At 45.0% G+C, this 12,931-nt stretch overlaps 1 protein-coding gene across 1 annotated transcript in view; it reads right to left on the bottom strand.

Annotated features, from left to right (window-relative positions):
* Nucleotides 1-227: 227 nt before the first annotated feature.
* Nucleotides 228-12,931, bottom strand: part of LOC306972496 (arf-GAP with GTPase, ANK repeat and PH domain-containing protein 3-like) — a 156,121-nt gene continuing 143,417 nt past the window's right edge. The window contains exons 17-18 of the mRNA XM_079569143.1: nucleotides 2,334-2,589; nucleotides 228-1,468 (exon numbers count right to left, since the gene is read on the bottom strand). Of these exons, the coding sequence (XP_079425269.1) occupies nucleotides 1,244-1,468; nucleotides 2,334-2,589 (481 nt within the window). The 3' untranslated portion in view covers nucleotides 228-1,243. The remainder of the gene's footprint in view (nucleotides 1,469-2,333; nucleotides 2,590-12,931) is intronic.

Raw genomic sequence — 12,931 nt, 5'->3', positions numbered from 1 at the left:
AAGCTTAGAGACTATGATACACGGATTCACAAGACCAAAGAGAGGAGAGCAAAGTGGACCAGAAGGGCACGGAAATGTTCTATATCCAGAAAAAAATTGGACTGCTAAATGTTAGGTGTCTAAAAGGAAAACTAGCTGCCATTTGCTCATAACCTCAAGCAAGAATAAGATTAAGTACAAGCCTTTTCTGAATTTCCCAAAACAACAACACAATTCTAATCAAAAATGCAAAGCAACCTTGGAGTTGTCTTTATTAACAAAATCCGTTCCGAAACTTCCAAACCACACAGGCGCATCAAATCATTTTACGTGACGTTCTGGTCCGCTCTTCTTCCGCTCTCGATGATACACATGTGTACATATGCGCACACACAAGCTCCCAGACTCACACAGACACTGATAATGTGCCATATAAAGTGGTTATTTCACAGCAACAATATCGGAAATGCTTTCGAAGGGGGGGGGGGTTAGATCGAGCACATCCGTGGCCACAGAAAGGATATTCCAGTACGCTATTGCTTTTGAAAAAAAATCTACATCAAACAATTATCAACGCCATGTCGTCGGCGTGAATGAAATCTGATTGAAGAGGCGCGCTAACAAAAGCGGCGAGACTCAATGGTCGGAAAGAGCGGTGCCCCCTAATTTAGTTATGGCTACGGACACTTCTGTTGGAAGATCTTTGTGAAGATGGCGGAGGAAAAACGGGCATACCGCAATCAAACCTTGAACCCGTTTTGCTGCAAATTATCATTTTTATTTCCAACTATGGTATAATTGCTTTGTCTTTGTGTATGGATTGTATGTCAAGAGTTTGATGGCAGCGCTCACGACATGCATCATTACTGAAGAAGGGAGATTACGGAAGATTTAGCTTTTCACATTTGTCACTGGAAAAAAAAAGTATTCTTCACAGTTTTACGGCGGCGGGAAATTCTCATTCAAGCTCATTATGGATCCGGTACATGTTCGCGAAAAAGAGGAAGACAATCAGGCGAATGTTGCAGCGTGAGGGAAAAGCTTTCGCGTAGGTACGAATGCCAGTGTAAATCATTTGTTTGGTTGACGCTTTAGAAAAAAAAGAAATAGAAAAGAAAATTAAAGCCGAACTCTTGCCAGAATCGCTCATGTCTTTTCAGCGTATTGGAATATCGACCGACCAAAATGTCCGCCCCAGCTAAATTCCTTATAGTGGCTACACAGCGGGACAGAGGAGGTATTGGGCGTAGACAGAAAGGGGCGCCTACATGATGCTAATACTGCGGTTGAGCTCGCACTGCGCGTTGTTGTTGTTGATGTTAGGGTTCCGGCGGCTCATGTTGGGGGTGGCGACCGAGGCCAGGGTGCTGTTGTCGTTGGGGCAGCCGTGTTGGAGCAAGATGTCCGCGCACTCCTGGCTCCCGGCGCGGCGGGCGTACGACAGCGGCGTCTGTCCGCGGGCGTCCCGGCTCTTCACGTCCACGCCGTACTGGAACGGAGGGGCAAAGGGTGAGAAGTGGGGAAGGTTTCGATACATTTGTGACCCGTATCAACAAGTTCTACAGTGGGATGCAAAAGTTTAGCCGTAACATTTCGATAGGCCTCATGCATTTTGACTAAAAGATGTTGAAATAGAACATTTTGGCCGAAATGAGCAAAGGTCTGTTGAAAAGAAGGGGCACAGAATTTCATGAAAATAACATCTGTCCAACTGTTGAGCCTGGAGATGGATCGATCCAGCCAGTGGCACAGGGAACAATTTATGATTAGATTAAATACATTTCCAACAAATTTGGAAGGACAACGTAACACCATATGCGGAAAAGCTGGAGTTAAAAGGAAAATGGCTTCTATGACTTGGTAATGATCGTACACTTCAAAATTGACGATGAATGACATCAAGAGAGGCAGTCTGATGGTTTTGGCCTTCAGAGTCTCCTGATCAAAACATTATTGTAGATCTCTGGATAAACCTCCAAAGAGCAGTGCGTGTACGGAAGAATGAGCAATCACTTGAAAGACTCTTGGCTGCCTAGAAAAGCGTTTAAAGCATTGATACTTGCCATAGAGGGGGACTACAAAGTATTAACTCTGCAGGGTGCCCAAACCTTTGCTCTGGCTTTCTTTGATTTTATTTTGAAACAGTAAAAGATGAAAACAAAACCTGATTTTTGGAATGTCTTGTCTGCAACTTCATGGCTTTTCATTTCATCTTCCCTTTGCCTCAGAGTTCACACTAACAGAAATTTCGATCTGGGGCGCCTAAACCTTCGCAACCCACTGTAGTTGAAATGATGCACCCTTCTCTAACTTACCTGAAGATCCTACAAACCAATGCCCGGAACTTGACTCACCCATATGAGCAGTTGCGTGATGACCACGTTGGCCATGGCGCAGGACAGGTGCAGTGCGGTGCGCCCGTCTCCGTCACCATACGTCTCGTTCACCTCTTCCTTGGTGCCGTGGGCCAGCAGCACCACCACCAGCCTCAGGTCGTCCTCCACCACGGCCCGGAGCAGCTGCTGCCCCAGAGGGATGTCCGACTGGGGCAGGCCGACCACGAACAGTTTCTGCTCGTACTTTGCTCGGATCCAGCGCTCCTTCTCCTCCCTGGACACACACATGACATGGACAGAAGGGAGGTCAGTCAGGTCGACCTAAATGAAATTATTGAAGATAATGGCCCACCATTCCTCGCTGTCATTCTCTCAAACCAACCAGCTTCATGCCAGTACATCTAAGAGGCCAGGGTTTCTCAAACATCTCCCCTCAAATACAGCATTTCAAGTACAAGATCTTAAAGAGTCAAGTACAGGACGGCTTCTTCCAAAACATTCATTAGTTACATGTACATGTCCGAACATTTTTCACAGCTATGCTAAAAGCAAACAAAATGTAAAGGAAAGTTCATAGGTCAAGCTAAAAAAAGGAGGTTGATTAATGTGAACAGAACTACTTTGTTTGCTGTTACCATGGAAGATGTGCACTTGGGAGTTCTCTGAGTCACCAATAGATCTCCCGCAGTCCTTTTCAACCCAGGAGTGCACGACACGAACATTGCGGGTCAGCCTGGGTGAAGCAAGGACCAAGTATTTAGCACCTACGCTAGTGCTCTGACAACACAGCACTTCATTTATAGGCAGATACGAAGCGGCAGCGGAGGCACAGGGGAGACATTTCTGCAATTGACCGGGACACTGGGCTGACGTGAAGTGACATTTCTAAATTATTAGCGCTCAGACCGTCCACTTGACTCAACTATCACAGTGGGAAATAATACGACGATAGGAGAATGCCAAAGGGGTGCGACGGCGCAGGGCAATATTCCGTTTCCCCTTCCGCCGTAGCTGGAGCGTTAGCGTCTGGCCAGCTTTCTAAAGGTTACAACAGCTTGTCTAGTGCGGACAATACAGAAAGGAGGGGGGGACATATTTTTATCTTAGCTGTCGGCTGTCACTCTAAACCGAAGGATGCCCCACAAAAGAGCGAGTGCCTGTGCGTGTGTGTGTGTGTGTGTGGGAGGGAGGGGGAGGCCCCGGGGTCCCTGGAGGCGCGAGAGCCCTCCGTCAGATCGATGGGGCTGAATGGAAGCCAGAGAGAGACGGTCAACGTCACTCCAAAAAAAAAAAAGAAAAACCAATGCGCAGAATAGACCGGATCATAGCTGTATCGCTGGGCAGACTTATATCTATCGCGCTCCATCTTTGTCCAAATCAGAGAGGAGAAAATCAATAGCCGTGAGGTGCGCGAGTGAGTGGGCAATGGGTAAAGAGTGGCAGTGGTGACCCTGTCTGCGGGTGCGATAAGAGCGGGGCTGTTGTTCGGACTGCCCGGTGAGTGACAGGAACCGCGGAGGTCTGGGTGGATCGGTAAAAGCACCGACGCCGGCCGGAGTGACAAGCCCTCCCCCTGGGACGTGCTATCACCGGGACAGGCCCTCGCAACGGGCATACGCTGACAATTTTATTTTGTTTCATGTCATTTCAGAGTGCGGCAAAACAGATGGGAAACATGCAGAGGAGGTTCAACAGTACAAGGATGTGGAAAAAAAGGAAGGAGGAAGCACCCGAAACTACTAAGTATCTCAAAGTTATCGTGACTAAAATAACACTAAAGACAAAGCAGTAAGACAGGGGTAGGCAACGACAGGCCCGGGGGCCAAAATCGGCCCTCCAGCACAGCACCTCTTGCCCTCAAGATGAGTTTGAGAAACATGATTACCCAAATTAGACAGTACTTTTAACATTATTAGAGTTAAATGGGAGAAGGAAAGGTAGAAATACTGTCAATGCACCCAGTTAGGTCACATATTATGTACAACACTGGCATTTGAAAGAAGTTCACTGGAAAAAGAATAATCATTTTAAGGAAAAAATTACATAAATCTACTTGAATTAACCGATTAAATCTAAGGTTTGAGTAGATTTGGTCTGGTCTTGGAGGAGATAAAACCTCTAGTAGTATTTATTCTCTTAATTCAGATAATTTTGTGTCATTTCAAGTGAAAAACAATTATTTGTCTGATTTTAAGTGGGTTTTATTCTTGTTCCATTGGCGCTAGTATTTGTATCTTGGATTAGTTCAAACCGACTCAAATTTAACATAGAAGTTCTTTAATTCAAGCCATTTTAAGTCATTTATCTAATTTAACATGGTCATTTTTCCGGTGTTGTGCTTTACTTTGGGCTAATAATCAGCAGCTTCGGCCCTCGGTCTGTTTACAATAAAGAAAATCGGCCCTCCATTCAGAAAACTTGCCTACCCCTGCAGTAAGTATTTAGAGATCGAAGATACACAACCGATACTATTCTGGTAGATTTTGTAAACTGTGACAATGAGTCCAGAAACGTCCAGAAAGAGGTGGCACAGTTTGCGAGTGGTTTGATTCATGGAAAATGTGGCATTTGTATTTTCTCCTCACGTCTAGGTGGGTTTCCTGTCTGTGCCTCGGCTTGCAACATCAACATTCACAAGAAAGAGTAATTTCCCAGCAACTGACCAAATTTGACTCAAGATATGGAGATGGGTTCGTAGCACTGCACTCGCACACTGCTCCTGAACGAGTCCTCCAGCGACGCTGAATGATGAGTCAGAAGAAAGACGACAATCTGTTTTCGTAAAGCTGACACACCGACTTCCTAAATGTGTATAGAAATGCGTAAAGCAGTGCCTAACTGTGTATCAAAGCACAGATACAAGTGCTTTTTGAGCTTTGTATCTGCTAAACTTAAAATATATAACCTTTTGACACTGCTGATTATGTGATTCCAACGACACAGATGTGAAAGAATAGTTAGCAACTCCACATTAGTCACTCTATTATTCCCATCTTAGCGCGCAGGTGTCAAAGCTGCTGACTTCCCACAGACGCTTTCCAACAGCTCTGTCAGCTGTAGACTCATCTGGCCTAAAGGAGCCTGGCATTACCCCACACGACAGGAGCTCACACTGTAACAGGACTAGGGCAGTCTCTATCAGCACCAAAACACAATTGATTAACTGCTGTAGAGCTAATAAAGACACTTAGCCTCTATCTTCAAACAGTCCCGGAGCAATTGCAGCTGTTAGCAGATGGCTGCACTCTGGTTAGGAACTCAGAAAACTGTAAGGTAAAGTGTCCTTTAAACCACTAGAGTATGAGCAAATCTTTTCTTAGGGATGAGGGCATTATGTGCGCAACAATGCCGCCATAACAGTCGGCAATTGCGGTCGTTCAGAGTTTTATGGTGCAAAGACCTCCATCAATTCCTACTCAGTCATTATGTGCGGACAAGCCTGTTAGCAAATCAATTGGTCTTAGGACAAGTGGACTGCACGGCACAGGAAGGGGCCGATCCGCCCTCTCAACTTATTTCCGGTGGTCCGTTATAAACAAGTGTTTTTTCCTGGCTGATGGATTCGAGTGTTCGCAGCAGAATCCTTAAAGTGCAATGTGCAGCGTTGTACGGTCAGGGAGAATGGCTCTGAAACAATCACAAGGGCCAGTTGTGGCAAAGTTAGTTTCAGAAAGCCGCGCTGTGAATGAGGTGCTGAATCGGTGGCGCCCAGTGAATTGATATGAGCTAAATGAGGCAGAAAGTTGCACAGAGATGCGAAACAAAAAGGCTGAGGAGAGCCATTAAGAAGACGTCAACGTCCCAGAAAGGAGGCCCGAGGACACTTTGTAAGACCGACGAGAAAGAGAGGTGACGCACGCTTACAAAATCTAAACGGCAATTTTGGGCAGTAAGAAATCACAAATGTAAGCAGGCAGTGGTTTGGTTTTTACAACCATACATTTTTTTTTTTTACTCCTCAGCTGGTGCCACTTGAAAAAGGAAATGAAACGGTAATCCCGCCCCTGTCTTTTGTTTGAATTAGAACAACAATCTAAACAGAGGTGGTGCTTTAGATGGTCGGGGGGGGAAAGCCGAGAGCCTTGAAAAGGACACTTCCTCACCGCAGGAGGAAGAAAAATAAAATCAGCAGATTTAGCATGTCAAAGCGCCTGGCCGCAGAGGAAGGGGGTGGGGGGGGGGGGGGCACGAGGAGGGGACGCGAGTGAATTTTCTCAGCATGGGGGGATATTTAGCCAGCCCAACTTACCGATCCTGATAGTTTAGCGCAAGCACATTTGAGAGTAAATAGACACCAATTTCCCCACCCTTGAGCGCATACTTGTACCAAATTTCGCCGTTGCTCCGGGGACAAGGGGGCGCTTAAAGTTGCCAATAAAAATGCCTGTCCCTCTTACACAACTCGAATAAACTCCCCATTATGCTCTTCAAAGCCGCTGTAACCGAGCTGTTTTGGTCAATTTGATTCCGTAACATCAAAAAACCCGAAAGATCTTAAACGGCCGGTGTCCTATTTCAATCGGCCAACCTCAAAATAGGCGGCCCCCCAAAAGAAAGGCCTATTATTATTATACTTATGCGCTTAAAGGGCGGCGTTGAGCAATGGATTCTGACCCCGACTTAATTAAGTGGCAAATGGCGGAATGATTTTCCTCAGACCCAGCCCACGGAGTCAAGAACACATGACTGCATTCAAATAAAGAGGGTACAAACAAGGGTAATTAGTCAAGCCTGAAAGACAATGGCCAATGGGAATTTATAGGGAAGGGACGGGAAGCTGAGACAGAGGGGGCGGAGTCAAAGTAGCAATAGCAACAGAGTGACCAATCTGGCTACCTGCAAGAATAATAAGTCGAGGGAGGGGGGAAAAAAAGAAAAAAGCAGGATGTCCGTCCCACCAACAAGCCATCCTTCATTGAATCCTCCTAGACAATCAAAGCGCCTCCCGCTTATGTTTTTTTGCGGGAGCGGACACATCAAATAGAGCCGCTCAAGGGGTGAAGAAATGGTTGCGCGGGGAAGGGGTCTTTGCGTTCGAGCGAGCCCGAACAGACCTCGCGGCGGGGGGGCGGGCAACTTTCTATGGGAGCAGTTCCCATGCAGTCTCCGCGGACACCGGGAGGGGCGGGGCCACGGAGACAGACAGCGAGGAAGAAGAGCAGGGGACAGGAACAGAGAGAGCGCGGGGGCCCCCAGAGCATCAAAGGTTGCTACGGAGCAGAAATGAAGCTTCCACACAGTAAACGGTGCGGGCCCCGGCGGTAAATACGGCCCCCTATGGTCCGCTGGGTTCACTGTCCCGTTTGGTACCAAGAAGTTCAGCCTCTCTTTCCATTGTTTTTGTGTCTTTTTGAGAGTATTACGCATCGAAATGTTCTGTTCAAAAGTAAAATATTGGACATTCCTGTGACCAGTCTTGCTACTTGGTCGAACTAAATGAGAATTGGGAATTTTATGGAGATGTATAAAGTCACTTTTTTTTTTACAAAAGAGCGGCCACAGCTATACTTTTCACACTAACAAAAGACAACGAAGGCCAGGTGGGTAAAGTGTCTTCCCCCAAAACACAATGACAGTATATGCACTGGCCAGAGCAAGGATTAAACTTCCTACCACAGAGCCACAGCAGCCCGTCTTATCACAGATGATCTTCTGATGGCAACCAGCGTCTTACGGTGACTGTTTTGTGCGATACTGATGCCTTACCCAAGGGCATTGTGTTTACACCAATAGTATTGTCATTGGCAGCATTTTTGAATGGAGGGTGTGAGATGATCGTTCACTCGGGGCGGACAAAGCCACAGATTCCACGAGATGAAACAATACACAAGCTAAATATTCCTTTAAGCACCTTTAAGAACCCTACATGGGATGCATAAAAACCCCCAAAACAAATCCAAATCCACAATGTTACTCAACACAGGGACGGAAAATGACCCCGCAAGATCGTTTACGTATGGAATATTTGATCATCATTCATAATGGTTTCTAATTGTGAGTTTGGGACAATAGTTTGTGTATTCCTTTGGCATTTCGCGCTCATCTTGCCAACAACAGGAAAACGATCCGTAGTTAGCAAGCACGAAAACACGATCCTTGAGATGAATGCAAAATCGAGAGTGATTTGTTGTCCTCACTTATTCCCGAATGTCGACACAACAGATGCAACAGGAACGACCACGACTGAAAGGTTGTTTTGTGTGGAGCGCAGGAGAGGCCAATAGGAGAGCATCTGGGCGCCGTAGGCAGGCAGAGGGATGACTTGAATATATTGTGACATTAATGAGGTTGTCCGACCCCTCATGATGGAGTGGCTGTGTTTTTGTGCCGGCAAGACTAACACCCTTAAACGCTCATGCTGTTAACCCCCGCTGCGCCCCCGCCTCGTGCACAAAGCAGGCGGCGATACGACACTCGTGCATGTCAAAAAGTACTTATCTGCTTCAAACGTTCTACCTTTTGCACGTTTGTGTATACGTATGTTTACAAGCTAAGGCAAACGACATACAACAGGAGGTACAGAAGCCGATAGCCCGAATGCATGTGTGCAGGTTTCTGAATGGCCAAGGCTTGGTGTGAGTTGTGACTGTTTTGTGACTTTTGTAAGCAAACACAGTGCTAATAGCTAGTATATGAAATGAGTAGTGTGGTTGTTTGGTCAGTTAAATTCCAAATTATGGCTGATAATGCGTGTTTTCATCACAGTGGACGCTGAGCATATGGGCGTTTTGCAGTTGCGTCCTTTTGTAATTGGTGTAAATCCATCCTGGCATACCTGGCTCTCTGAAACCCAGTGGCATGTGGACAATTAGTGTCCGCGCTTCCGCTGCTGCCACGCCGGGCTAATTACTGACCTGTGGGTTTCATTTAGACAGGCCGCGAGAAGGGGAGTGCCAGCACACACAGTCGCACTCATTCATTTGTCTTCATTAATTACCCTTTTTCCACCAGGGCTCCTGGCAAGGCCGGCTATTCTGAACGCTCTTCTGAGGGTTAGCGCTTAGCACTCTTAACCTGTGAGTAGCCCTGAGCCGAGGTGGAAGTGATGAACAAGGGCAGATCATAAAGGGCATGGTAATGTAAACACAGAGGAGAGATTATAGGCTTGACCAGTCAGTGGATTACAGAAGACTATAGTAAGAGTAACAAAAGCATGTAGCCGTCATATCATGAACGGTTTCTTGTCCTGAAAAGCGGATACAAGTGACACAACTGCAGTTTAGACTAAGGGTTTCCAACATTTTCAGACTGCGACCCCCAAAATCACTACACCAACAACTCGGGACCACCCACGGTTAATTCATTGTTATAAATGTAAAATTATTGTCTTGCAATCATCTTGTGACCCCCACATCAGTGTCTCCTGACCCCCACTTTGGGAATCGCTGGTTTAAAGCATTGAAATGAGCTTGATGTAATGGAGATGGGTCAGTTGATGAGCAAACAAACTATGCTTGCGAAATGAATGGAAACTAAATATTCAAACCCTTTTTGTGCTGCTTAATTTACTCAGAAATCAGAGTAAACTGAGCTAAAAAAGCTGACCTTCTGGCTCCACATCACTAAATATACAATCACGGCAAAGTTTTTGTTTTGTTTTAAGATATTTCCAATATTTCCACACATATAAACAGCGATGTTTTTTGTTTGTCTCCGATATCAGCGAACCCTGACGGAGCAGCCGGCACACACAGGGTTAACAGAGGCCAGTTTGGAGAGGTTAGCGGTGTGATTCATTTTTATTACCACGTTGCCCCTGCAGGCGGCAGGAGTGGCAAATTATTTCTGAAACAAAGTGGAGCGCTCTCTCTCTCCCTCCCTCTCTCTCATCAGAGCTATTACCTGGCTGTGGCCGAGGGCAGTGCGGCCCCACGGAGGGTGACAGTCAGAGGGCCCGGCAGTGAGGGATAGCCGTCTACATCCGTCCACGCTGCGGGACATCGCCTGCCCCCCGCGCCTCACCAAAACCCCCCACATACAGTACCGGGGAGTGGGGGTGCTACAATGATCATTTCCATAAACAATCTGTACTAAACCAAGTTATTATATAGCTTGCTTTAAGACTATGTGGAAGAAAACATTTTGGACACTGCAGTTTTCATGTACATTTCCCATCACTAATTTCGGTGACTTTCCCCGGCAATAAATCCTTTTTCCCTTCTATTTGTCAGCGTGTTTATTATCACCTTAACGTCAAGCAATTAGGACTGTTGTGCTAAACATGATGACGGCTAGGTGCTAATTAAAAGAGCAACCCGAATGCCGAGCGCGCACAACGGAGACGGAGCAAAGAAAATAAACAACTTTGAGACGATCAGCCTTTGTCGCGTGTCCCTGCGCGTTCTCATTATTGTAATCAAAGCCACATCGCGCGTCCGACAATTCCATATACACCGTCTTCTCTCCTCCGCACAGAATATCATAAGCTAAACCAATCTTGTGGATGAATGCACTTAAGTAAAATGTCGCCAAAATGTAAAACTAGCCTTGCAGGAGACATTCAATCAGAGGCGGAGTCGATATGCAGGTAGTTACTCAGTCGTTTAGATTAGGTGTCACTAATGTTTAGCACGAGTCGCGGGCCGTCCGCCTCGGTGCCATCACAGGACTGCTGCATGTCACCGCCAAGGCACAATTAAAGTACGCACAAGTGTATGTATGCATGTGGTTTGAATTCAAGGAGCTAGGAAAGAAAAGACATTAAAGGGCTGGTTTTTCAGTTCACAACAACGAAACAGGAAGCAAAAGTTTGAACTGTTGTCCAAATGCATTCCCGATTCTTCAGAAGCAGTTTCAACATACTGAAGGAACACAAAACAAACGTGAAAAAGGGAGAAAAAAAATGGGCACAGGGCCTTTAAGTAGCACTGCATGATATGAGACAGAATGCAATAGTAGAAAACTATCTTGATATTCGATCATAACATATGGACAGTTAGCAAGCAGGCGAGTTCGGGAGACTTTTCCGAGTCCGTTAGCCTTTTCCATGTATCCGTTAGCATTAGGCACCAAAAATTGCAAATTATGAACGATCCAGATGTTTTCAGCTGTCATCAACCCATCGACCACATTTAGGTCAAAACCCAATTAGAAATCATCAATGAACGTACAGAAGACCTTTTGAGCTACATGCTAACTCAAATTCTGTTAAGTTTCTGCTTTTTGTGGGGTCAGATACACATCCAGTGGCCACTAAACATCATCTTATAATATGTTCATGATAAAGAAACCACAGAAATTATCTTAATGCCATGAAAAAAACAAAATATACTGTACCTGCCCATATGTTAGTATGGACGCTGGACTTTCTTAATCATTTGCATGGGGATGAAACTTACTGAACAAATTTAAATCACATGTAAATTTGTTCGAACAGGCTTAGATAGATGAAGCCATTTCTGTGACTAACTTTTTCTTCAAATTGTGTCACACAAAAAAATACTACATCAGGACCAAAACAACGGTATAACGGAACTGAAAAAATAAATGAATAAATAAATAAATGATTAAAACTGGACTTGAACATTTTTTGTTTTTGTTTTAGGCAGTGTTTGTCCAAAATGTGTAAATCTCAGTCAGACAGAAGATCACAGTGGATTTTGTATTGAGGCTTATTGTGTTATGGATACTGTGTCACCAAAACAAGGTTATCATCTCTTAATATACCATCTTTCAAATAAATAATAGGTTTACTGAACTGAAACATTTTAGTAAAAAGCCTTTATAACAACATAGCTTTTAACTGTTAAAAAGGGGTGAGAAACGTTAAGTCCTGGCAACAGTTTTGACCTTCTGATAAATGTGCAAGCAAAATGTGCAAAACGTGAGAAATATTAAAGTCAAATATGAAGACTATTGTAAAACTATCCATAAAAGCTCTAATTTAGAAAAGATATAGACAAGTATTGATAGATTTTCAAATTACCATCTCCTTCACATGCATGTTTTGCTGTCGATTAGCATGTGGCTATCGATTGTTTTGACAACACGACTGAGAAATGCTCCTCGTGTGGCGCAACATAACGGTCAATACAAATCTTAATGACTTTATATTCATCATAATGTAATAAAGAAGGACCTCAAAAAGGGCAAGCTCTGTCCAAATGGCAAAGAAATCTGAAAAATTCCAAGCACCGTTTTGGTCCGCAGATTAGTTATGGCACAAATGAGATTTATGGTCGGACAGTGGGAGCTAATGGAGCCGCCGCGGTGAGATAAAGATCGGATTTTTGAGACAATGAAGGAGCTCCCTGCCGCCGGCGACACGGGACTGACAGTGGTAGGCGCGCGAATCAACATCAATAATGTTTCATCAAGTCCGGCGAGGACCACTTCAGACCAGATACACTCGATACATTACTGTGGGCCATCATTCAGCCCTGAACTGGCCGCGGTCTGGAAGAGGGGAGACCATTCGGGCTGCATTTAAGAGGGATTATTACGTTATTATGAAAGGTAATGAATACAAAGCTAGACTATCAGATGTGGTAGCTGTAAAAGATTTCAATTTCAGCCATATTTGATATATATTATTTATTATCTGACATTTTATCCAACAGTCAACAGAACTTGAGAATGTGTCATCAAAACTATCTGGGATTCCTGAGGGATTTTTC

This window comes from Gobius niger, assembly GCF_951799975.1.
Source record: "Gobius niger genome assembly, chromosome: 13".
Classification (NCBI taxonomy): domain Eukaryota; kingdom Metazoa; phylum Chordata; class Actinopteri; order Gobiiformes; family Gobiidae; genus Gobius; species Gobius niger.
This window is presented reverse-complemented; position numbering and strand designations above follow the sequence as displayed.